This window comes from Corvus cornix, chromosome 1 (genome assembly GCF_000738735.6).
Source record: "Corvus cornix cornix isolate S_Up_H32 chromosome 1, ASM73873v5, whole genome shotgun sequence".
In the NCBI taxonomy this organism is placed as follows: domain Eukaryota; kingdom Metazoa; phylum Chordata; class Aves; order Passeriformes; family Corvidae; genus Corvus; species Corvus cornix.
The window spans coordinates 2,660,109-2,687,895 of record NC_046332.1 but is presented as its reverse complement, the minus strand read 5'-3'; the positions used below and the strand labels follow the sequence as shown (position 1 = coordinate 2,687,895).

The 27,787-nt window shown below is 39.2% G+C and overlaps 1 protein-coding gene across 6 annotated transcripts in view; it reads right to left on the bottom strand.

Moving 5' to 3' along the window:
- EPHA3 (EPH receptor A3) overlaps positions 1 to 27,787 on the bottom strand; it is a 186,124-nt gene that overhangs the window by 104,428 nt on the left and 53,909 nt on the right. For all 6 annotated transcript variants that reach the window (XM_019285940.3, XM_039555072.1, XM_039555043.1 and 3 more), the window contains exon 3: positions 22,014 to 22,674. In XM_019285940.3, the coding sequence (XP_019141485.1) occupies positions 22,014 to 22,674 (661 nt within the window). The remainder of the gene's footprint in view (positions 1 to 22,013; positions 22,675 to 27,787) is intronic.

Sequence of the window (27,787 nt, the reverse complement as noted above, 5' to 3'; positions counted from 1 at the left end):
CCACTTCTAAGATACTCTGTGAAATTTACATATTGAGTATTCAGTTCCAATAAATTTTCAAATGCACAGATTTATATTTGCCATGTTTTATTACAGCTGAATCAGTGTTATAGGGTACAACCTGTTAGAAAATACTTCACACTGATATTTTGAAAAATGCTATTTATGGTTTTCATGCAACAGCTCTGGCAAAGGTAAAACAACTTTGTTCACAGCTTTGCTCCAACTAACCTACCTTCCTTCAACAGCAAGGAAATCCCTCAACTGTTTTAGAGAAATTTTTATCTGTGCATATATATTTTACATATGTGCAGTCTCACACACATGCACACAAAAATCACATTTTGGCAATCAAGAGAATTCTGAAGGGATGCTCCACGAGACCATTCCTCTGCTTTTCTGTCCAGATTCTTAAATAAATAAACAAATGCAGCGTAGTGTGAGGACAGGAGAGATTTTTAATAATGCATCCATTTGTTCTGAGCCTTCAAAGGCTCAGTGACCTTCAAAGCTGATCAGGTGGAGCTGTGGTTGGATTCCCACCAGCCACAGCTCCAATAATGAAAGCTCAGCATCACTGTGAGTGAGAGAGACTCTTTGCACTTCAATTTGGATCAGAAATACACTGTGGAACTCTGTGCTGCTAGAATCACTGAATCAATGCATCATTAAGGCTGGAAAAGAGTTAAAATTAGTCTCATATTAATTCAACCTTCTGTTTTGTCTTCAGACAGGAACAAACTTCAAAACTTCTCTAAGCACCTCAATTAAACCATCCAAAAAAAAAAAGGTTTTGTTTTTTCTCCTTTTAAAATTAAAAATTTAAAAAATATTCCATGGGATCACAAGGCTTAACTCAGCTTCACTGAAGGTTTTGTATCCACAAAATACAACCATTTCTTCTTGACTTTTTTTTTCTTGAAGAGAGTGAGCTGAGTTGTACATCATCAGAATATCAGAGTCCAAGCCACCAGAGAAGTGAAAGGATGATGAAGAGCACCAGGGAAGAAAGGGATGTCAGGCTGACATAACAACTTTTTGCCTTTTTAACACAATGTTTTAGGGGAGGTTGGAAACACTTTGTATCTTACTGTTTCAGGATCTAATTTCTGATCTTGCATTGAAATATATCACAAAACTGAGGTAAGTAATGCACTGAGGTTATTCCTTCCATCAATATCTTCTTCTCTCACAGGAAAAACAGAGAGAAGAACCAGTGCTTCGTGTCCCCCATGTTCCCATTTGAAAGGGGCAGTTAACAGGAAATGATCTCCCTACCATAAAAAAATTTATATTGAGGGGATTTTTTTTTTCTTTTTTAGATGATGGATTCAGTCTTTTCAAATTTATGATGTATTCCTCTGCAAAAGCTTAAGATCCCTGAGCATTTAGGGGTCTTTTGAACTGTTGAGTGAGCTGCTTTCAATTTGTTCCCTATGAAAGACGTTGTAGCTTGCACAGGATAGAAGTGAGCACCCCACAGCATCCCAGAGGCCAACAGCAGATCCCAAAAATTAACTCCAATGACTCACTGAGATGTCCCTGTCCCACCAATGTGTTTAAAAAGCTGTCAAACTTCCTTCCTTAACCTGCAGCACCAAGAAGAGACACAGCCCCAAAACCCTGACCCTCTGCCTACACTGGGATGTTCCACACCCTAAAGGCTCAGCTGGTTGGATAGGAACACCCAGGAGAGACCTATTAGCACCTCCACGGCTCAGGCCACTCTGCTTGATTACAAATTCATTGAAATTAATTAATTTTTAATTTCCCACTAACCTCAGCTATTATAAATCAAGTCAGCCAGGCCAGGAGAAGGTTCACTGAAATATGAAACTGTCTGTGGAAGAGGCGCCTGAGCAGAGGTTCAGCTTCAGCAATCTGGCACTTGAGAGACAAGAACAAAGCAAATTACTTTGCACAGAAATAATTAGAAAGTAGTGCCTTGATTAGTTATGCTGTTTCAGAAAAGGCACAAAAAGAAAAAGATGCTATACCAGTACTGAGCTCTGTAAGTCTGGGTCTGGTAGTGCAGCTACTTAAAAGGTTTAATCATCTGGAAAATCCAGTTCTTTTTTTTTCAACCATTTTTTTGTTGTTGTTGTTTTTGTTTGGTTGGGTTTTTTTTCAAATGAAGGAGTAAAACCCATTTTACACAATAAAAATAATGAAAAATAATATACAGTATTACCATACCTGGATCTAGGAAAGCAATATCCAGGCTCCTCATAGATGTTTCTCTCACTGTCCTCAGACTTCTCTGCCACAGCTCCAGGGAAAAGGAAATAATCTTACTTTGAGATATTGACAGGTTTGATAAAGATTCACTTGATATCCCCCTTCCTGGCCCCTGGTGCTTTATTAACATGAGAGTTATTTATCAAATACATCTATACAACAGGAGCACGTTTCAGTTCCGCCAAAATTAACTCTCATGTGAGATCCACAACCTTCTGTCATGAAAAAAGATGGGGATAGGGGGAGACTTCCTGGGGCTGTTGCTGCTTTCCAGTTTTTGAAGTTCAGATCTATTATGTGTGAAGTATGAATTCGCACCTGGTGTAAAGGAAGAGTAAGTATTTCAGTAAACTCAGATCATAAACCTGAGGCAGTTGAATATAACCCTCTCAATATTCATATATTGGGTACCACCGGTGCATAGCCTAAGCAACACGGCACTGAACATGTAAAATACCAGTTAATTTCAGAGACAAACTGGGACTTGACACCCCTGGTGCTACTTTTCTTTCTCTACTCAACACCCATTCTGCATTTACATCTACTTACTCTCAATGGCACTTTGAAGCAAAGCTATTTTTCTTCTTTAAGGGTAATATTTCAGAACCGATACCTTTACAAGTGTAAGAACTACTACAACAAGTATTTCATAAAATAAGACCAGACATCCACAGAGACTCTACTGTTATACTTGAGACTATTTTTGTAACTGCCTCTGCCTGAAAAGAGTACAGAAAAAAGACAAATAGTGTTTGATGCTTCCTCAGAATATTTCCCTACACTCCAGGTATTTGTGGTAAAGCGATTTCCTGCTCCAGAGAAGGTGCCTTTGTATTTAATAATCTTTGATGGCATTTTCAGCATCCACAGTGTCTCAAGGATAGTAGTGCCATAATTTAAAGTGCAATTAGACAATAATTAAACAGCTTTAAGTAAGGAAATAACCACAGATGTCCTCTAGAACTGTGAGGATATAAACCACTATCTCATACCCTAACATTTTGTGGATAATTTAAATTACTTGGTAGGAGTAGGAAGTTGAAGAATTGTATCCTTAATCCTGGTACTCCTAGGATAGAAACAGAAACAGAAATGGAAAGGTGGGAATTTTCTCCTTCCCAGGAGACAAAACTCTCACCTCAATCTTTGTTTGCACTAGTATTTAAAATTTAAAAATCAGTACCAGTGACTGGTACCTTTACTAATGGTACCAGTGATGCCAATTTAAAACTATAATACCTTTAGGAATAGGGAAGTCATCCCTGGTTGAATTTGGCTCCCATTCCCCTTTGCACAGAGATGATTTCGGTAGGAGCATTCTATATTTCAAGCAGGACATGTATTTCTTCTCCAAAACCAGAATGACTTCAAAGCTACTCAGACATGCAAGATTAGAGCTGATTGGAAAATCCTTCACCAAACAATTTTCTGCTCAAAAATACTGCTCCATCAAGACTGAAATCCCTCATCAAAACTGACAGGATGTGTGCATGTGCATAAATATTTGGGTGACTGAGAAAGTCAATGAGCCACCTATGCTGGAGCATAGAAATCCAAAAATATCATCCTAAAAAATCAGGTTATTGGAAGCCTACCACCTGGTATTTCAAAAATACTAATTTTTTTGAGTGTGTTTAAATTACCAAAAAACCCCAACCAACCAACCAACCAAAAAAACAAACTAAACCCAAAATCTAGAGATAAGGAAAAACCTTCCCTATATCATCTTTGAAAGTACTTTATGGTACATGACCCAATTTTTTATTTTCAAATTTACTTTATTTTATTCCATTTGCTCTCGAATAGCTCATTCTGCTTTGTACAAAACGTCTAAAGATAAACCTAGAATGGTTAAAGACAAAGATTATAGAAATGAAAGACAGAGAATTTGCCAAAGGAAAACACAAATATGTGAACACCATGGTTCCTTTCAAGCAGCTATGAACCTGCCACGAGGAAGAGAGGAAGAGATTATTTCACCTCAGAATGCAGCGTCCACTTGATGGAGGAGGTGAGATGAACATAATTATTCTTAAATTCTGTGTTATCAAAGCACTCCGAGGTGCCTTCACCTCCAGAACAATTTCCTGGCAAAGCCTGGGAGTTCTGTGGGGTTGTTTTTTAAAACTGTCCACAGTCCTTTTTTTCATCTCTACTTGTTTAAAGTGGCCTGGAGAACACAGCACCTGAATTAATCATAGCAACACAGAATCATTTCGGTTGGAAAACAGCTTTGAAAAATTTGATTCAAAACTTAAATTTCAAAACCAAAGCCCAGTTAATGTGTCTGCAGGAACACAAAATGTGAGAGCCTTCACTAAACTTTCATGTTAAGGATAATCATAACCTACATCAATTCCTACATCAATTTCTGAGCAAACAAAAGCAATGCCTCTTCTGCAAGTCACTGGGCAGGTGAATTATGAAAATTAAAACTTAGGAAGTGACCTAAAGGAAAGCCATTTTAGGAACAGCAAAAGTCACCTCACTTCTCTTGCAAGGGGCTTTCTCATATGATCTCATGCATAGTGATACTACATTTATTCTTTTTCATTCTAAAAGAAAAAGCAAACCAAACCCTCACTTCTGATTTGTTTCATGCTAGCTCTTTTCCTCCCCTGAGAAGCTTTAAACACACATTATGAGCTTGGTCTAGCAATCATTCAAAGCAGAACTCTGACTCGAGCCCACAAGAGTTTTGTCTGCATGAGGACCACAGGCTTGGCCCCTTGTGAATACTTTCATTAACACTGAAAGGCTCCTTTGTTTACTGCATGACCAGAACATGCATATGTGCCTATAAATGGGAGGCATTTATCATTCCCAAACAGCGATGAGGTGGCCACGGTTCATGAAGCAAGCAGAGAGATGAGACTCAAGAAAGCTGGGTTCTGTTGCTCACTGGGTGACAGATTTATGTGACCAAGCAACTGCATCTCTTCCTATTTTAGTACTCTGTTTGTAATCTGTAGACGATTTTTTATTGTGCCGCAGACTGCTTTCAGATTAATGAATTAAATTCCCTGATTGATCATTAAACAAAGAGGCTTCTTAGCAAACATAATCATCAGCACAATGAAATATGAATGAGACACTATCCAGTGAGACGCAGGGGAAGCAGGAAATCTCTCATTTAACAAAGTATTTCCATAACATTAAGCTGTAGCTTGGTCCACCTTCACTAAAAATACATTTTCTAAAACCACCAGATTTTGTGGACCTGATATGGCAGGCAAATTTTACAAAATAGAGAAATAAAGGAAAAGACACAGAAATAACTTGAGCCCTTACAGGAATTTAACCTCTCACAACCCTTTTTGGGTGCACTGTGCCCACTCCTCCTGGAGTAGCCAAGTACCCCAAATCCTTCGAGCTCATGGATGGCTTTGCTTTAGCAGCACCTGTGCAGTGCTAGTGCTGCCTGCCCTATCCTGTGGTCACACTGGTGTCACCACAGTCCCCAGCCCTGTCCCCAGCACAGCACTCCAGCATGCCTGGGACTAGGGCAAACTCAACCCAGGACAGTGCAGGAGGGCGGCACATCAAAAAAGAGCTCCCAAAACTGGGAAATGACTTCTCCAGTGTGCAACTATCAGGTCTGAAACACAGCAGACTGGCTGATTCTGTAGCAGTGATCCTTCTAACACACTTGAAGCAAGAATAGGGCACGGTGAAGAAGGTCAGGAAGTGATAATCAATACTATTCTTAGAGAGATACCTTCCCCTAGAAAAGCCCCTGAGGGATATTTATCAGAAATTCTAGAAGCCATGATTGTCCTGAGTGAAGAGCATGAGCTGCACTGAAACAGGTCCTGAGCTCACTTGAATCCAGGTGATAAGAAAAGATTGTATCAAGGATGAAGAAAAAAATATGAATATGGGTGAGCTGTGCAACCACTGGACACTGAAAAAAGAAAAGAGATGGGGAGAGGAGGGAGACAGATATAAACACAACTGCAGAGGACAACACTGAGCACCTCAGCTCAACAAACCTGCCAGAAACTGGCATCTGATTAAAATCACTCATAATTCAGAATTAAAGAGAGTGAGCCAGAGACTGCCTCTTAAAAAAAGAACATTTCGGCTCTCATAAAAAATACAGAACAATTATGGACAAAGCTGAGAAGATACAAACTATAAAGCATTAAGAAAAAACACCCATTCAGACCATAATAATTTACTGCATTAGTTGAATAATTACTTCTCAACAGTGCTCTAAATGAATTATGAGCTTTACTCATAGCAAACCAGCCGAAAAAAGCTAAAATTTAAGTATTCCAATCACAGTTCAGCTTGAGCCCAGCAAATAAACATTTTTTTGGCTACAGACACAAGAGCTTCTAGGGGTTTTAAATAATTCTAATACTTAATTTCTGCACCAAGTTTTCTTTTCACTGCACATGCCTTGGTAGCTTGTTCTTTAAAATAGCTTTAAAGCAGACCTCCTACATTTAAAAGCATCAATTACTATTTATGCCAACAAATCAATTCACCAATTCAATTAAATTCACATACGTGCCAATTTTTTTTTTCTTTCATACTATGTTTTTTTAGATGAAATGTGTAACTGTTATTCATTGCTTTTTCACATAGCTTGCATTAGGTAAAATTCCGCTATGTTTTGGCAAGTTTGGGCTTTATGGACAGGGAAATATATTTCGTGGCAGCAGTGGCCTGAGAGGCAAATTTCCCTGGTCACTGAGCTCCTGCAGGCTGCCAGCCCCAGCATGGGGTCACCCAGCCTGATCCAGCAGCTTCTGGTCAGGTTAAGGTGGAGCATCCCATGCTGGGGCAAGTGGCCTCTTCAGGCTTCCCCCCTGCGGTTTCCATATGTTTTCAAATAAATCTCCCTATTCTGTATTTTGCAAATTGCTCTCTCAAGGCATGCAGAGGGAATAGACTTTCAGTTCTTCTTTCTGTGGGATGTATCGATGTATTTTATATAGATATATATCTGTATCTATACTCGTATCTGTACAGAGATATAGATATGACAAAAAGAAAATACACATCAAGAAAAAAGGCAGAAAAGGACAGGTTTTCTCTTAAGGTATTGCATCGACTGACTTGAACCAGAAGCCCAGACCCAAAGCCCTCAGGCATGCTGGAAGTTCAGTCCTGTGAATGCAGTAATTTATGCAAACTCCTAAATTACAGGGAACGAGCAAACCATTTGCAAACCATTTCCATATATTGCTAATTGGAGCATTTTTCATGCGTAAAGCTGTAATGAAACTGGGACCACGAGGACTCTGTAAAATCCAAACCCAAAAGCAATAAAAACAAAGCCTTCAGGTTATCATAATTCTTCTGTAACAAAACATGTGTGGGCCACTGGTGATATTTTTTGTAACTGATAAAAAACATTTATTTTTTTACAAAGCCTTGATGTACAAACATTGCATTAAGTTTCTCGATGGCAGGGCTGGATCCTGAATAACGAGAGCTGTAAAAACACCAGAGTGTACATAGCTTTCTACAGTCTAACCTAAGTTTCAGCTGGACAAAATTACATTTAAACACACAAAATTATTGCAAATACTTGTGCTGGTGAAGCTCAGCTGCTGCCTTTTTATTGTTTTGTGAGATACTATTTTTAGATTAAATATGTGCTAAAGCATCTCTTTAACTAAGTATTTGCTTATTAAATTGATCATTTGAAAGTTGGACTCCATCTATTAGTAAAGTCGCACAGCCAAATACTTTTGTTTTCTAGTTGGATCACATTCACTAGAATTAATGTCACACAAATGTTATATACTTCATTGAAATGTTTCAATGTTCACATTGATGTTAAGTTACAGAGGCTGGAATTTAAAAGAATGCCACTTGATTAATATTATTAGCACACCAACTGTCTTGTACCTTAAATCACAATACAAAAATATAAAATAAAATACAAAAAAGAGGTGATTTTGAGTGACTGACAAAGCTAAAGATATTCTCTAGGTAAATTAGCTAAACAATTGATTAACTAATAATTTTGCAAATTTCATGACCTGATTTGTATTTTGATTTTGTATTTCACACATACAAAAATTTATTCACTAATATATTGCACTGCTTTCTTAACTGTAGAGAGATATGTTGTTGTTTAAGAGGCACAGCATTTTATCAAAAAGCCACATGTTCACATCTGTCCAAGAGCTGATTGTTTGAAATTCTTGACTTCTTCCGATTAAATCAATGCGAACTCCACCACTGATTTCAGTGACTGCACAAGCAACAACCCTGGCATGTGGTTAGAGACTCCGCATCTCAAACGTAAAGACAAAGGAAAATACATCGTCCACCAGGCAGCCATTCCCCCATGTCCCACCTTCACAGGAGGAAAAAATCAAGCCTTGCTGATGAGGAAAGCATTCCTCCTCTTTCAGGCCCCTGCCATTTTCCACTGACAGGCTCCAGCGTGCCATCATCTGTCTCTGTCACTGGTTCCAGTGGCTCCCACTGCGAGCCAGCCATGAGCATCAATCCTGAGCCCAAGAGCTCGCCAGCTCAGAGGTGGGAAATCTGCCCCTGCCTATCCACCCATTCCCTCTTACCAAAACAGGAACACAGCACACAGGCAGGAAAAGCAGCCTGTGCAGAGGTCTGCAGGTCCATCACAGCGTGAGAAGGTGAAGTGGAAAGTTATGTTAACAACCACAAAGGGAGAAATGAATGCTCTGACGTTATGGATGGCTGCTGGTGCAGAAGGTGCTCCTGCTCCTCAGGGAGAAGGACTCCCAGAGCCACTGGCCATTTTTACTCATTTCTCTTCAACCGAATTCCCCTAGAACGAACAAGCCTTTATTTGTTAGGAAACATTTCACTGGAAGTTACAAAAGCCTCTCAAGCACAATTTTGATGACTCTCCAATGGGAATGTTTAATACCTCTATCAATAATTGTCTTCATAAATATCTTTTTCTTTTTCAACTTTTATACAAAATGGCAGTTGTCACATCTCTTCATGTGGTCAGCTTGACATAAAGAGAATTCCTAACGGAACCTGGTGTGAACGATTCTGCTCACATCCAAGAGTCTCCAGTACGTAACAGTCAAGTACATCTCACTCCAAAAATCTTCATAATTACTAGAGGAAGGAAAAAATGACACATTTTCTTTTTTCCCCCCAGCTAGAAACCTTCTCAAATTACTGCAGGACATGACTGTTATCCAAAACCAGTAGGTGTTTCTAAATTGTTTGCAAAGAGAATATGCAACACTGTTTATTCTTTGGTTTGTTTTTAAATCAACCTTTGGACACAGACAGATTCTCAAGTAATGGAAACAGTCTATAGAAAGTCAACAAACACATCAGGAAACACCACAAAACAAGGTGAAATGCCCCAAAGCAGATTTACAGTCTGCAAGGAAAACCAAAAGTCTTAACTGTATCAAAACATTTCACCTCTAAGATTTCAAGAGAATTTCTAAAGTCCTCACTCCCAGCAACTTTTTTCAGAGTCCTGCACATGATCTCACAAAATCAGCTGAATCCCACAGCAAGGTTATGAATGCATAACCTTGTGTTCACATGTGTTTGGGAATCTGATAGATTTGACCAAACTGATCCAGGATAAAACTCCTTCCCTGCTTTCAAACATCCAATCTAACAAGCAGATTAATGTAGAAGGCAGGAGCTCAGCAAGGAATCTGATGTGCCTAAGAAAAATAACTTAGAGGAGCACAGAATCATGGAATCACTAAGGTTGGAGAAAATCTCCAACATCATCCAGTCCAACTTGTGACCAAACACCATTGTGTCAACCAAAGCATGGCGCTGACATGTCCAGTTGTTTCTGGAACACTGCCAGGACTCCACCACCTCCCTGGGCAGCCCTCTTTCAGGGAAAAAACTCTTCCTGATGGCCAACCTGAACCTTCCCTGGCACAGCCTGGGGCTGTGTCCTCTTGTCCTGTTGCAGTTCTCTGGGAGAAGAGGCCACTCCACACCTTGTAACAGCCTCCTTTCAGGCACTTGTAGAGCAGAGAGAAGGTCCCCCCTGAGCTTTTTTTTTTTTCTCCAAACCATACAAAAGCAAGAAAACACCTGTAGGTTGAATGACCACTTCAACCTCATGGATCTGCAATCTGGGGATGCACATCTGGGGATCTGATACCAAGGGGCAAGCAGGAGGTGATAGCTTGGCTGTCCTGACTGCAAAACAGACAAGGAAGCTTCCCAGCAGATGGATAACTAACAAGCTATAAGATAATTCCAAATTATAAGAGAATTTGGGATAGAGGGCATACTAAGTTTTAAGACAGTCATTTAGACACACTGGCTCTGGAAAGTAATTATTGCGCAGAAAAAACCAACGTATTCCATTCCAAAGAAGCCTTTAATCCATGTTTAAATAAGCTCTTTACTAAACAGGCTTGTGCCTGAACACCTGCTTTTACCAGAGGATTTGGCAGTGCATTGTGTATTTTTCAATTAAACACTAGTATTTAACTTTTGGGGGGAAGCAGGGCCTACTTGGTCAGGAAAGAGATTAAAAATTAAAAGGTTAGGTTGCTATCACACTGCAGATGTGGATCAGAGGTAAAACTCAAAATCCAATTGGGTGAAAACTCCTGCGAGCTGTATTATTGTCATCACATTTCGGATTTGCTGTGGATTAGAACAGATCAGTAGCATGGTTGCAGTGTGAGGGCAAACATGGATTAACTTTTACCCAGCCCAAAAAGCTCTGCCACCCTCTTCCTCCAACCCCCTGAGGGATCCATCACCTGATACCCTCCTCTCCCCTGTTGTAAGCAGCTAAAGAAAGCAGAGAGCAGGAGGACTCTGAGTTCCCCTGTGCTGCACACACACCTCCTCCCTGGCCACAGCAGCTGCTTGCCCATGAATATGGCATGAAGCAGCTGTTCCCAAAGGATGAGGATGATAAACTGCACCTCTGAGTCATCCCTGCAAAGAGAAACCATGGATGTGGACATGGCCACTGACAAGCACTTTATTTCATGTCCCTCTGCTAAGAACTCTGCAGAGCAGAGCTAAATCCACTGGACACAAGGCTTTTCAAACTCAAAAAACCCCGAATCCACTGAGTTTAGAACTAGGTGCAGTCTTTGGGCTTTCAATTTCACAGAATAACAGAACTGACAGGGTTGGAAGGGACCTCTGGAGATCTTCCAGTCCAACCCCCCCATGTAATTTCCATAATTTCTGAGAAACTGCTAGGTACATATTCATCAGAGCCCTTGAAAATTCAGTGACACAAAGAAACATCAAGGAAACATTCTTAAAATGCTGTCCAGACAAAATTCAGAGAGAGAATTCTGAGAGGAAGGCTCTTAAGAAAACAATAAACCTTTCTAGTCTGCAGGTTCATTTAGACAGGGCTCACTGAGACACAGGAGATGTGTCCCTGCTTACTGTACCTCACACTGGCTTTAAATCTCCCAGTGTAACACACTCATTATTGCTGTTCTGATATTATTATTATTTGCAGACCAATTCTGTGTGAGATCTACCTTATACCCAAACATGGACTCGAAGCAGCCACCATATTTTTTTCCCCTGAAACATGAATATCTTTAGCAGTTAGGCATAGAGCAAACTTGCATACGAGATTTACATCTTCCTTTAAAGACACCATTGACTCCTGTCTGAACTAAAATCAGTATTCTTTCTTTTCTCAGGAGAGCCTCTTAGTTTTGGGGCTTTTTTGAGAATACTAATTGCAGCATTTAGGTTTCAGTGAAACAATATTTTATTTACTATGGTGATTTTTTCTCTCTATTCTCTTTCCTCTAGCTCTTTTTCTTATTCTGACCCTCCTGAAAAAATGCTTTTAGCTTTCTTCCACCATCTGCTGTGGTTGGTGTGGGCAGAGAAGAGACACCGAAGCTGATTCCCCTTTTACTGTTAATTTCACTGCCAGTTCATCCGCTCACATGGTGTGAGAAACAGGACTGTCATTGCTTATTAAATGCCACACACACGTAAAAATTTCATATCCATCCTCTGTATATTCATATGAGCTCGAGGTGAAAGCTCTGGACACAGTCAAAAAAGTCAGAGACATTATACACTGCATAAAAGTAGCAGCTGAAGGAATGATCCATTAATTAATGAAGCAGAAGGTTCATTAGCTGTGGTTACCTGAGATTTCTAACCAGCTACTTCTTCAGCTGATCTGAGTCTTGGTTCCTACCCAGGCTCCTCCTCCCCAGGATAACTCCAGTCTCACAGCTGCAACAGTGATCTCATACTCGTGTTTAATACACTTTGACTCCACTTCAAGTCACAGTCCCTCAGCCCTGTTTTAGTTTTCCACATTATTCTTTTGGGAGCAAAACCTGAAAATTCCTAGAACAGATTTGAAGAGTAGCTTCTTAAAATAAACTGCCCATAGCTGTCATCTCAGTATTAGGATCACATTACCAAAATCAGGAAAAAAAATCCTGTTAGATCTTCAGAGTTCAAGTTGTTCTGGCATCTAAAGAGGCACATTACAGCAGCTGGAGGTGCTCCTGTTAAATCTGAATTACATATTATTGAATAATTCACTTGTATATCTTTTAATAATAATAATAATAATTACATTATGCTGTTCATTAGCAAAACAGAGGAGGAATTTTTACTCACTGGATTCTACAGCACCCTACTATTAATGTGGCATTAAAAAAATGCTACAGAAGACATTTATAAATGAACAATTCTATAGGTACATACCTTAATCTTAAAATTACCTCTTACAGAGATAAAGGGGCTGGTCAGGCTAGGTCAAACTCTGCATAAATGACCTCTGTATAGGGTTGCAGAACATCAAAGAACATGTTTCATATTTGACTTTAAAATTTTTGCCACACTTTAGGTCTTTTCTAAGCTCAGCTGGGTAACAGATGACCATTTCAATATATTTGACTGCTTTACTATAATCACCTCAGAGATTTTCTTTTTCTTGGAGAAGGAAAGAATTTTTTTCTTCTTTAAACAACGGGTTTTTGTCCCATCCTCATTACGGGGGGGAGATGGGGGAATGGGACACACCAAAAAAAAGTATTTCTAGAGGCAAGTGCACTGCTGGTGGAAGGTTTTGGTCACTTGTTTAGTGGCACTTTTTAAAGGTAAGAGCTGGGCACTCTAAGTAATTTATTCTGTTACTCTCCTTCCCTTAAAAATCTCCGCCAGATCAAAAGGAGTCTATGTTTTGGGGTTTTTTTTACCTAGAACTAATTATTGTGACAAGTGATTCCCCTCCTCCAAATTGGGGGACAGATGAATTCTGCATAAGATTTTGAACTCCTGATGACCACCTTATTCCTATTGACCACTACTGTTTAGGATGAGCACTGGGAATTACTAATTTCATGATATTTCATGCTATTTCACATGATCAATTTACTAAAATTTAAGTATGTGAATAAAGGCAGCATCACTTAAGTGAATTACTTTGCTAAAAGCATCTGAATTAAAGTGTGGGACACATCCTCTAACAATAAATGTTAAATAGCTTGAAAATCTTGAAGCAAACATTCTATGAAACTTTGATACGTGTTTAGAGCACAAAGACTGGTCTGCACAGGGCTATGAACGTGTATTTTTAAAGCCCACCACCCTTTTCTGCCAATTAATCATCATTGTTAATAAAAAGTATTATATAAAAATAACTAGGAAAAAATACTTGTAGGTCAGTTAAGTTATGATTCAAAAAAGCACACAGATTGGAAACACCAATGGCAAGTAAAATGCCTTACTTTGAGCATAGTGTTGAAGAGAACTGTCCTGTATCACTTCTGCAGCTATTCAGGTCTGGCACAGTGTCAACTTTTACCATATGGCTTTCTCTTCCCTTGCTGAAAGTGAATCTTCCTGTCAAAGAGCAGCTGTTCTAAATTATCACATCAAATTTTAACCTTACAGTAGACAACCACTGAACCCACAGAGCCATGACAGTGAAATAGTTCACCTCCTTGACCTGTGAAGGATTTGTCATTGTTTAGGTCTGTCCCTGCCTCAGAACAACACCCCCATTAATTGCCACGGTACCTGATGCAGGTACTTAAAGCTGAAGCTACCAACAAATTCTTTGAACTTTGCATCTTCTCTCCCTAAACGGCTGTGTGAAGTGCAAGTTATTATTTTCCTGGCGTGCTGTAAAGAATAAAACTGCAACTTCAAACTCAGGGAGGATGAAGCACTACAAATGAACTGAATGTTATTCAGTTTGTCATCCAAGAAACAGCAAATGCTGATACTTCTCCCACAGCCTGAGTGTTTCAATAAAGTCTGCTATCAATTGCTGGTTATTTAGATGTCTGCCAACAGCATGTTTTCACAACATCTTGCGCTTCACGCTGAGGAGCAGCAGACTCAGAGAAGATTCTCGTCGTCTCGTACTCATCTTTCAAGATGGTCCTTACTCTGAGAGTATTTTCAGAGTTGTGTGTTATCAAAACTCACAGCTCTTGCTGCAATTGCTCTCTATTTAAAGCCTAGTGCCAGCTGTCAGTGGCAATGCAAACCCCTGTTAGCCTTTATAAGTCCCACTCTGGAACTAATAGGGGATTGTCAAACGGCTCTTTACACTCTGCCAGTGTCAGAGGAACCGATGGGCAACATTCCCTGAATTCCCACTGACAATGCAATCCTCCTGCAGCTCCAAGGTTGAAAAATCACTCAAGGCACGGCGAGAGAAACGTGCCGAGGATGATACTCATTATTTAGTTTTTAATCTTTTGAAAGCCTCCTAAGAAGGGAACCCATTAAAGTGAAAAGGTTAAGGAAATGCCAGCAAGATCCCTTAGGATTCTCAGTGACAGACATCCAGAAGATTCCTGCAGGAAAACCCTGCACACAAATTCAGGGGTATTGAACACGTGAGTGTCAGAGAACTAAGGCAAGAACTTCTGCATTAAGAAGAGCAAGTAAATGTGTCACAAACTTGTTAAATTGTAGAGAGTCTGGGTTCCAGGCAGTGGGGTGTGGTGTGGAGGGGTTTTTTTGTAGGGTTTAGACCGGGCTGGTCATTTTGTTGCTTGAAAAGCAGGTAAGGAAGACAAGGAAGGAATTGTCAACACACCCACAAAGTAGCAGAACAAACACTTATAAAGTGGCAAGACATCTGGATTAAACAAACATACAGCTATACTAAGTTGCATTTTGTGAGTCATTAACACTTTGGCAAATATTTCCATTTTTTCTGAGTGAACCTTTTCATTTCCCAAGTGGTTTTAAATACAAAAATTTAATTCTAAATTATCTAGTCCTGCCATATATTGGCACTGCAGCACTGAACAACTTGGAGAGATGTATTGCTAAGTTTACTAAGAACACTTAACAGTAATGTTACATTTAAGCTCCTAATCACTGAACATGAAAAACTTTATAGTAATATTTATAATAATGTTTTTAAATACTTCTATCACTACCTCCAAGAAATTTAGTAAAGATTTGTTTCAAGAAACTAAAAAGGGCTGAACAAACACTTTTCTTACATAAGAATGTGCATAGTATTGTATCAAAAAAATCTCTTTTCCAATAATTTCAGAATGATTTTTTTTTCTTCAGGATTTGTGACAGATGTGGATGAAAACCATAAAATTGTGTCCAATAAGTTTTGCCTTAAAAACTTGCATTTTTATATCTACTGCTTATGATGAACAAATTGGAGAATGTTTCCCAAATTTGTGACAGTCAGAAAATATTACATAAAAAGTTGGCTGGGATCTTTAGGAAGTATTGAGTGCAACATAATTCTTCTCCCATAAAAAGCATCTGGACAGGTTCTACATAACTTTCATAAGAGTTAAATAAATTCTAAGCAGGAAGGTAAATCCTTCCCTGTTGTGCTCTGTTTATGTACTTATAGAATATAAAGTGGATGAAAACAATGAATATTTTACAAATAAAGTGATTCATAATTTATAGCTGCTGTCATTTTAGTTTACCAGCTTGAAAGATTAAGAGTCCTTTTAAAAAGCATCTCTCCTGCCTTTTAAAATCAAAACAACACAAACCAAAGGAGTAAAAAACACCCCTCAGACCTCTGCTTGAAAAAATTTGAATCCCCAGCTTTTTTCAGATTTCATGTAAAAGGAAACTTTCTTGATAGCTCCATTATTATATTGTATGATCTCCATATGATCACTGCCTACATTTTATTAAATATAATTGCTCCTGTGCAGAGTCTAAGAGTTAAGGCCACACATTTTTGCAGGGTAAGTAACACATCCAAGCCACTCAATTAATTCCAAGGGAAACTTTGCAGTTGCAAAAAGCATTTGTGCCTTCTTTCTGTTTTCACTTGCCCAAAATTAAGTAGTTCCTCACAGTATCTTTTTTCTCTTTACATGTAAAGTCATATTTTTTTCCTACTGATCTAGGAAAGTAAAAATTAGATTTACTTATGCAGAGACAAAATAGTTATTTAAAGCTTAGAGAAAAAAAAAGAAGTCTGGAGAAATGCTCTGCTTCCTTGGTATTAATGGTGTTTTATATTTTTTTACCTCAAGTGAAGCAGTCATTCCACTCAAAGAATTAAGCAATGTATGTGATGGTTCAGATTTAGCAGCCACAGATGGCATTCCTTTCATATCTCCAGAAACTCAGAGAGAGAAATATGATTTAGGACATACTCACTGCACAACTTGAAGCACTGAAAAATTTAGTGTTAGGGAAAGTTTTGTGAAGTAGTTTTTGCGATAACCAGGCACAGTGGGTGAACTTAACCTCTCCCTCCTTTACCCCTCACTCCCTTTTCTCCCATTCAATGCACCTTTGCATTGCCAAAAGTTAAATACATAAGGAAGGACTGTTGGGTTCTGTAGGGTATGCCCAACCAGTGCCCCGGAGGGACGTCTGCTGAGATAAGGAGATTGAGCAATCCCCCAGCAGAACTCCCCTGGGAAGGCAGCTACTCTTCAGTTACGGCAAGAAGACGACAAACCCAGAACCCTCTGGGAGACCCTATGCAGATCCTTTGTAGCCCACTGGCCTTTACCCTCTGACACCCACCCCCTGTATCCCTATAAAGCTAGCCCCCTGCCCCTGCAAGGGCAGAGAGATGCCCGTCCCTGGCTCCCCTTTGCCGGACTAATAAAGCTGCCTCGTGTGGAACAGCTACACGGGCCTCTCGTCTCTCTCCCTGGTCTGGCCTGGAGGCTGCCCTGCAGAGCTGAGCTGGAATCACGAGCTGACAATCACTAAAGAGCTGACAGCCTCTGCACGGGCCCTCCTGCCAGCAGCTGAGGGAACACACCGGGCCTCGGGAAGGCGATTCCTTTTGGGACCATCTCTCCGGACCGGCCACCTCTTCCTCGGTCAGAGCTACTGACCCCTCACCAGCTGTAATAGGGTTCCACTCTCTTTTTCCTTCTGGCTTTGTTATAGAAAATGTGTCAGTCACTCATCATTAAGACTTACAACTTTATTACAAAGTATTACAGAGGAAGTTTACAGTTCAGACTTACTCAATTCCAGCAACAAAAATTTAGAACTACACCTTGAAACAATACCATGCATAAAGTGTTATTCTGTGCTTTTTGGGTCACTCTGTTCAGGCCTACCTATTTAAATTTTTCATTTGATAACCAGAGCCAGAAAATTTGGTTTTGGTCTAAAAGGTCACCTGTTGGAAGCATTCAAAAGAGCATTCAAGCTCACTCATAGTCCCACACGGATAAACAATTGCCCACTGCATGCTTGCTAATTAAGGATATTGCAATGAAAAACAACCTTCTCCATGTCCAATTGGTCTTTCTGAAGTGCATGAAATAAAGCAACAACAGATAGACACATTCAGGACGGAAAAGATTTATTAGTCCAGACCTGCCAGTGCAGGACTTCCTTTATCATCTGGTTACTGCAATATTTTTAAGAACAGCTCCTGAAATGAGGCTTCCATTATTTCCGAGCCTTCTAGACCATTAGAGAACTACAGATAGCTCTTCTACCACTTAGCCTACATTTTCCCATTTATTTTGACACCAATACACCAACTAACCAACCTTCAGCTAGTGAGATCTATCTCTTCTACTGTGTTCAAAACAAAACTGAGTCAAGCTTTTCCATGTACAGATCCCTCACTGGGCAGGTGATGTGAATGCTTTCTTTCAATCTCTGGGCTGTTCCAAACTCTAAGCCACTTTCTAAATTCCTCCTGCACTCGAAACTTAAATAGTGCACACAAGACTCATTGCCCTTTTCATAAAAATCACATTGTTTACTTTGAAGAGGCAGTCAAAAAGGACGAGGTACAGAGCAGTTAGTCTGTCCTCTAAAAAAGAGGGCACTAGTAGAGAGGAAAAGTTCAGAACAAATGTATTTATTAGAGATGAGATATTAGACATGAAAGGGATCTTGAAACTTGTTAATATGGAAGCTGAAAAGGGAGAAGTTATTCCCTCACTATACAAAGACATGGAAAAACTTATCCCAGTGACTCTAAAAGAGAAGGCTTAAACACAGCAAGGAATTATGTTTTTCACACAACGCAAGACATGGCATCCATTGCCATAAAACCTTAAAGAGACTTAAGGCCATTAGTCACTGTCAGAGAAACAATATTAAGACAGACAAACCTTTGACCTGATCTACTCTGCCTGTTTGATGGGGAACAAATTGAAAAGATGATTTTTTTCCTTGTTGACTGAGAAGCAGGATGGATATTATTAGAAAGCATTAAGCTTAGTGTGTAGTTCCAGACAGCTGGCTTTTTTTCCCCCTAATTAAAACACACTAATTCTAAGAGAGAAGATGCCAGAAAGATGTAGCTTGGTCAAAGTGGCAGGAAAATATAATTTATAAAAGACTTTGTGAGGAAGAAGTCCTGTTCAACCATGAAATACTAGAATAAGATTAAATAGGATCCCTGTGGTACTCACAAAGCTGTAATAACAAACAGCTTACAGTGTATGACATATACCATTTTAATTAACTAACATATGTATTAATTAAGGGGGAAAACAGGTATGAAAGGGTAGCTTTTCCAACTTGCTCCCTGACACATCTTACTTTACTTCAGACAAACCTAATCCCTCCAAACACTGAGCAGGAGCACAAGCCTTTGCTAGAGGAGGAATTAAATCTTAAGCTGTTAACCAAAGTGTATCACAAATATCAGAATTCCTCAAAGTGAGGTCTACAAATCATTTTTGGGAAATCATTTCTCCACAAACACACAAAAAAGAGGACAAGGACGGTCACAGTGAAGTTCTTTCACTGACTTACAGGTAGGGATGTTGCTGCTCGACATGTAAAATCAGTCAACAGGATCCAGAACAGGACAATATTCCATCCAGCGAGAACCCATCAGCTGAGCTGGCTTTTCACAGCTTACATAAAAATGTGTTATAAAAAGATACACTAATAACAAAAAATGGTCTGAGTTTATGTTGACTTTTCCTGGTTATGCAGAGAAAAGAAAGCAGTCAAGGAAATTGGTGAAATTTGTGTTATTTGGGAGGCCAAGTTTTCCAAGTACAAAGCAAAGCTGTTCTGAATGAAGTTTATATAGGCTGACCTTATACCATTAAGGTCCTCCATTTTAATCCTCAGCGATGATCTCCGGTTCATGCAAGAGGACACTGTTTGCGAAAACATCATTATGGAAACAAACAAAATCAGAAACAGTCTGAAAGCAGGATCAAGTAGTGACGCACACTAAGCTCTTAAATGTTTTCATCTACTAGGAAGACAATTACCTCTGTTACTAATTGCTCCTTAGACTTCAACTAAAACTTATTTCTCCTTAGTTATGCCTTCATTCCAGCCCATGCTTATAACACCATTTTGGTGTTACATTGCTACAATCCCCATTCTACTGCCCTTTTGGTGACAAAACAAAAAACAAAAACCCAAACAAACACAAAAATCCCTAAACACCCTAAAAGATGGAGCAAGAAAAGGAGAGAAAAAAAATAAAAGGAAAGATGCAGGAGCAGCCTTGAGGCTGAGGTGAAAACTGAACTGGTTTTCTGAGTTTTCCAACTCCTGCTGCATCACCAATGCTGACAAACAGGAGGTTTTGAGTTCCTGCTTCCAGAGAGCCACTTCAATCACACTGAAAGAATCTGATCAATATGACTTCCAAGAAAAGTCAGTAGAACATTCTATGTTAAATCTGAATAAACCAGAAGGACCTGTCACTATTGTTAACAGCTTCATCATATATAACCCCCTTGATCAACAGTGAGCAAGGAAGCAAAAAAAAAAAAAAAGGAAAAAAGAAAAGGTATGGGAGGAAAAAAAACCAACAAAAACCAGAAAAATATTTTCATTCTATGGTCTGATTTTCTCTGTAGAACTCAGTAGGAGCTACCTTGCCTGCCCCAAGCATCTGAGAACTCATTTTAAATAAAAGTTTAGTTTAATTTATTTAGCTTTCCTTTTGCTCAGTTGTAGTGACGCTTTCTGGAGTGCTTGTCTCTTTGTGCTCACGTGTAACTGAAACTCTAAACCAACAGCCTTCAACCATTTACAGGACCAGAGGCTCTGTGGCAAGCAACAACATAGGCAGTGGATAAAAGAGTATTGCTCCTGTTTTAGCATTTCTAAGTGCAGCTGTAGGAGGCCCTGGATAAAGCATTTCTGAACAATAAAATATCCTCCCCTGAATTCAGCTCTTAACAGAAGAGTTTAATTGGGTTTTTTTCTTAATATCAGTACCTAACCTCAAAAAAGCATCCTCAGACCTGGCTACTCAATTTTTTCAAGGGTAAAAAATTATTTTAAATCTACTTAAAAGAAAATCAAAGCAAGAACACTCTTACCCCCTTCCCCACACATCTCCCTGGCATTTTCTGAGAAAAATTCATGCTATTTAGGATTATACTTTTCACAACAACCTGGCTACAGTTTGATGGGCTCTAAGTATCTCCCCAGGACTTGATTGACACAAGTATTATTGCAGGACTGATAAAAAGGAGTAGGCACTGTCCCAACAAGGTTCAGAATACTTTAAATTTCTGTTCTATGCATACACACCACCTGCAGTAAACATCTCAGCTATTCTTCTTCCATCCACGGGATTTCCAGATACTACTGTCTAACTTTTACTTACATATTTAATGGAAGACCCTTTGCCCACAGCCAGCACCCTTCAAGGCACTCTGTGATAAGACTGAATCAGCACAAAACTTCAAATGTAACTTTATAAAAAGCATAAAAATGTTAGCTGCTATCACCTTGGTTGATATGAAAATTAGTAAATACAATATGCAGTTCTCTAAGATTTAAAAGACCATTTCTGTAAAAAGCCCGAATCCCTGTACTGTTGTTCTTGGGAGCATTCACATAACCACAGTTTGCAGAAATCAAAACTTTGGAGGAAATTGAGTTAAACACATGAGTATTTATGAATAAAGTTCAACTATCAATTTTTCAAATGCATCTGCATTTAGTAATTATGCTACAGGAACATTACTACTTTTTTTTTTCCAGCCAATCCCAATTAACCAACACAGCTCAGTGGCAAAAGTCATACATCAAGCCACAAAGTTTAAAAGAAAAAGAGACACCAAAAAAAAAAATCATTTTTTTGACACAAGCATTTAAGAAAACTATTGTAGATTGGAAGAAAGTCCAAAAGTGGTAAGAGAGCCTAGATTTGCTACAGAACATGTTACTAAAAATCAATTGTTGACTCTTACCAAGTATTTTTAGCAAATTACGTTATTTACACAGCTTTAACAAACCCCATTTCCATGGTGATTTTAACACCTAATTGATTTCTCTCCAGAACCTGGAGCAAATGAGCACAACCCAACACAGAGGGCAGGGAAACGCGGGGAAGCCCCTGCTCAGAGCAGAGCTATGCACACGGAGGGCATCGTTACCTTGGCACGCAAAGCCTCTCTCTTCATAGCCAGCGTTGCACAAGCACTTCCCTATGGGCACGAGCCACTCTCCCTCCGTGCTGCAGTACATCTTGGGGGGCTCCTCCTCCTTGGAATGGTTGACACAGGAGCCCCGCACCTCCACCAGCGACTGGGAGTCCATGGGCACCGTGTCCGGGAACATGGCGAGGTTCTTGACGGTGAAAGGGCACTTCTTGAAGTACACCCGCACCGACACTAAGGCAACGCACGCGCCCACGTCCTGGAAAGCCAAGTAAAAGCCTTTCCTGCTGATGGGCCCCACCTCACGGATTTCTGTGTTCAGCTTGAGAATTCGGTCGCCGAGGTCCATCTGTGTGAAGCTCTCGTCGGCCGCGATGGTGTCGATCTTTGTAAACTGGTGCTCCTTGAACTTGACCGAGTGGTCGTCATCAGACTCCATGTAATACAGGTTGAAGGTCTCCTTGCAAGTGCCCAGGACCAGGGGGATGCTGTTGCAGTCCCTCAGGGTGAACTTGAGCTCCACATAGATCTTCTGAGCCGAGTTGCGCGGGATCCAGTTTGTCCGCAGCCAATTGTTCTGGCTGTGATCCATGACATTACACACTTGGTAAGTTCTGATTGGAGTGTAATGCTCGTCAACACCACTAATCTCCTCCCACTGGATTAAAAAATAAAAAAGAAGAAAAGGAAATGTTTTAAGATTCATGATTATACCAATAAAAATCACATTTCGAGCAAAAGCTGTGAAAAAGCAAGAATAACTTTGCTTGGACATCACTATAAAATAAACAATGAAGTCTGGTTGAACTTGTGCTTACTTTTTTCTTATTAAAACACATAAACATCTTAAATGAACACAGAATTCACCATTAATAAGTCAGTTTTGACCAAGTTACTTCAAGGTGTTTTGCATTATTAAAACCCTCTGATTTCCTAAACAATAAGCAGTGCTGTCCCTTCCACCACAATTCCATGTCTTTACAAGAACTACACTCACCTCAAACAGAAGAGATCCTCAAGAACAACACACATTAACACTATTAGAACCAGTTTTATTTCGAAGATTAAACAAAAGCCAACGGCTCCAGCTGAAATTCCATACAGTCACAATAAAATGTTACAGTTTTAGATTTATTCAAAGCATAACAATTGATTCTCCTTGGGATATATACACTCTGGACAAACAATAACTCTGGAAACTGCGTTGAGCCGGACTAAGAATTGCTACCAATTTACCATATCTTGATTAATTGGTTCTTCTGTGGACTACATAGGCCACGACACTAGAATGGTTTTTGAAGAACACAGGGCCATGATTTGTTTTTACAGCAGCCATCAGCTGACAAATTCTCTTGACCCAAAACACGAAGGAAGGGGCTTCCTACTTGTAAATTACTCATGTACCAATCCTACCTGATTTTCTAAAGTCACACTGTCTAGAAAGGAATATTTACCAATCACAGGAAAAAGTAAAAAAAAAACCCACAACAAAAACTGGAGAATTAAGTATGCTGTCATAAATCAATGCCACCCCTAGGGGATGGAGACAAAGAAGAACTTCTACCAGAAAAACATTTTCCCTCAAAAATCAAGTCACATCAATTTCCTATTTAAGATCTCAATTTACTAATTACTTGCTTTACATAAGCACCTTTTGCTGCAGGACTTTAGTGTAGTGCAGACAGTAGGAGAGGAAAGAACTATTCCCACTATAAAGACAAAAATCGTGGCGCAGAAGTGTTTACAGTTTCTTGGGTTTACAATGCATGTATATAACCCACATATACAAAGCAAGGAAAAAAAACCCATGGCCATATCAAGAGTAGCATCTGAGAGTTCTCAGTCTCCACCCACTGATTTAAGGAAGTTTTGATCTGACTAAGAGCTGGTCTGCACAATGAAATTGTCCACACACCACTGAAGATGTGATTTTAAATCACATTATTAAACCAGCAGATAAAAGTAGTGTAAATACTCTTTCTTTAATTGAAACCAAGTTTACTGGAGTTCACTTTACAGACCTGACTATACACAAGTTTTATCTCTTCCTGACTAGCTCAACAGAGTTTAAAACACTATCTTGGATGTGTCTACAGCAGCTGATATGCTGCAGCACGCCACAGCAGGATCCATTGCCAAAAAGAGCCAGCAGTGCAGGGACTTTCTGAGTCAAAATTACCGCACTGGAGCCCGTGGCCACTTGAGAGCTTGGCACCAACCATACAAGGATGAGCTGCTGCCTGCAGAAGAGGCAGCTGGACCCTGGCTCCCAGCCTCTGTCAACTTCCCAAAAATGAGTGAAGGACTCTCCTCTGGCAGATGTCCTTGCACAAGCACAGGCCCTGAGCCAATGATCTAACCCTGCTGCAAAGAGACCCTCAGATGCCATAACTGCCTCCAGAGAAACTGGATGCACTGGTTCTCTGGAGCTCTTACCTGGACAAATAACCACTCAGTAACAACACCTGGATGAAACTAGATAAGATTATATAATGAAACTAAATTTTACAGACATTTTAAGCGGCTCACACTGATTCAGAAGTCATCTAGTGATTATCTTCTCCTTATCATTTCTAATCAGTTCTATTTTAAATGTCCAGTGGGAGATAGAGACAAAACCAGGAACTTGTAGAGCTTAAAATATCTCCACAGCAAGATGTTAGTTTTCTGAACAAGCCTGATAGTAATTTTTTTTGACTAAGTTTCTTATCCAACACGCTTACACAGACGTTCGAATGTAGATGTAGGACTTGCATGACAGAGGTAGCATCACCACTATGCTCTTCACCTAGAAGCTTCAATTAATAATTTCATGCAATTATCACTTCAATAATTTTCAGTGAAGATCAAATTGCCTGGAAGTCTGTGTTAGTCCACCTTCATGAACAATAAAGTTTTAAATCTATCATTTAATGCTGAGGCATTGCTGAAGGGCAATGCCACTCTCACACTGGGTGCTAACTTGAATAAAATATTTTAACACATAAAATTGTGGAGATTGCAGCTATTGCATTAGAAAAACATGAAATAAATCACCAAAACTACAGGAAGAGCACCCAAATCACAACATGTACCAGATTCAAATACATTTGGAAATTCAATAGCTATTATGATCAAAGTAAAAGGCAAGCAGTACATTTGCATTGCTCATGCATTGCAACTCTTCCCAGTAAGCCTCTGTGTTGTCATCTCCAAGTGATCTTCATGGTAAACAGATCACCAAGGATATTGAGACAATTTTCATTCCATGACCCATGAGCTTCTTCTGTTAATGTTTCTCAAACACCTATATTTACGCCTGTTTTAATTTTTATTTCTGTACTTGTAACTCATGTTCAACTTGTCCTGTAAAGCTAAAACAGTTACAAAATTTCTTTAAAAAAATAAATAGAGAGAAATTCTTATTCCAGGGATGAAATTATGCAGGGAAAATAGTAAAACAGATGGAAAGGGGAGAGAAAATACAAAAAAAGACTCATGGGTCGAGATAAGGAGAGGGAGAGGTCACTCACACGTTACTGCCATGGACAAAACAGTCCCAACTTGGGGAAACTGGCTTAATTTATTATCAATCAAATGAGATCAAGTTAATGACAAATAAAAACTAAATCTTTGGTAACTCTGGTCCATGGAGCATTACACTGCAGAGATGTCCCAGCTGGAATTTCTTTCAAAACTGTACAAAACTAATGGATGTTCATCAGTCCTGGCTACTGTTAGAGAGGAAATTAATAGCCAAGTCCTGGAATTCTGGAATGACAGGAAAAATGACAGGACTATCCTCCTACAAGACCAACAGGAATGATAAATGCAAAATTTTTTAGGAAGATGTTTCTATAAAAGTGTTTATAAAAAAGGGACTCTATGTCAGAATGATGTGGGGCACAATTTCTGAATTCATATTATTACACAGTATTTATATCATGCTCCCCTGATGCCTTCAGGCACCTTCAATATTTCTGAAATATGTCCAGAAGTGCCATAGCACCACTCCCTTCTCAGCATGTAACTTGGCTTTTGGAAAATGTTCTTCTTTTTGCTTTTCACTTCTTAAAATCTTTGTTGGATACTGTTAATGACAGGAAACAAGAGATTCCTTTCAGTGGTGTAGAAAAATCTCCAGATCCCCAGTGAGAGGGTCTAACTCCTGTCTCTGAGTGACAGAGTTGGGCCAAAAAGGATTTTCTTCTCCAAGATCTGGCAGTGTGCTGGACTTACGGCTTTGGTTTATTTCTTCCAATTTCTTTACAAAAGGAAATGTACAGCAGTGAATGCAGGACGTTTCTATAACGTCATGAGCAGCCTCAATAAAAAGCTCCCTCTCAATGTGGGAATCTAGGACACGAGTGATCTCAATTCTTTCATCCTGCCTGTGAAATCACTTTTTGTGTCTTTTTATCCATCATAATAAAAAAAAAAAACAACCTGAATTACAGTAAGAAACGGAAGGATGTTTGTGACTTACAATACAACATATATGCAACTGTGTGATTGCAAAAAAACCCATTTTTTTCTGTCAGCATCACGTTGCTATAAAACTCTTAAACTACAAAGTATAAAACTCCAACTTGAGATGAGCAATAAAATAATTCAAGTCTAAATAAAAACCAGAACCTTCCCACATACTATTTTAAAGTTCAACAAAATAGTAGCAGGATGCAAGAGCTCTGAAAGGTTGCTATTAACAAAAACCCTGTAATGACCATATTATAGGAGAATGCATTCCAGAGCAGCTCATCAGTATGGAAACTTTCCTCGTAACATCACCAAAGATGTTGATTCAAGGCCCATAAATACCAACGGCTGAGATCAGAGGACAGAAAATGATCTGATTTGGGAGTTTAAGAAACTTTAAAAGTACCACGGAATTTTTTTTTGTCTACATTTGACATTCAAAAATCAATGAAATTTCCTCATGTCACTGGCTCTGGCCACAGATTTTATTTTTAGTTTTTTCTAAGTTGCAAATGAAAGAATAAGTCGCATTGCAAGTTTTCTGATTAAGTTATACACATAATGAAATGGATCATTTCCATCACATAAACCCTCCCAAGACACAGACTTTGGTACACTCATAGCTTCAACCTAAAACTTGGGTTTCTTCACAGCTAAGCAAAACTGTTTCAGAATTACAAGCAAGACAAAATATTAGTATATTGTCTGTTGAGTGCTCAGGTGAGATGAGAAACTCTTATTAGGAGTATCCAGATACTAAACCTCCCCAAGAAAAACTGAGGTCTATCATTTTACCACACAACTAGCTCCAAATTTATCCCAAATTATCCAAACCAGTCAGATCTGTGTTCCATGCAGTTATGCTTCTGAGTTTTTAAAGAAGTGGGAAGGAAAATAAAATAAATATTATAATAAATAACTGCCTTACAGCAGCTAAGCACAAATAAACAATATTGAGAAAGCAAGAGCACATACCTTATCATGGGAATACTAAACTATAAATTAAACCAAACTGCAGAAAGACAAGGAAAGCCATCTTTTCCCCCCCATCTCTAATTGGCAGACAGATGAGTACTTCATCATGAAATTTTTAAGGACAGCTGATTCTCACCCTTCAGCAAGCAAAAGCCTCTTAACCACAGTGAGGTAAAAAGGTCACCACAACGAGGATAACATCTGAGTTCCTAACAGACATTTGAATCCAGCATTCAAACACCCATTCAGAGCTTGGACAAGCAAATCATTTACAGCTTTGGTTTTTTTTTTCTTTTCGTAGGCTATATATCTCCTGGAGAAGCAGGTTTCAGTCTTATTTA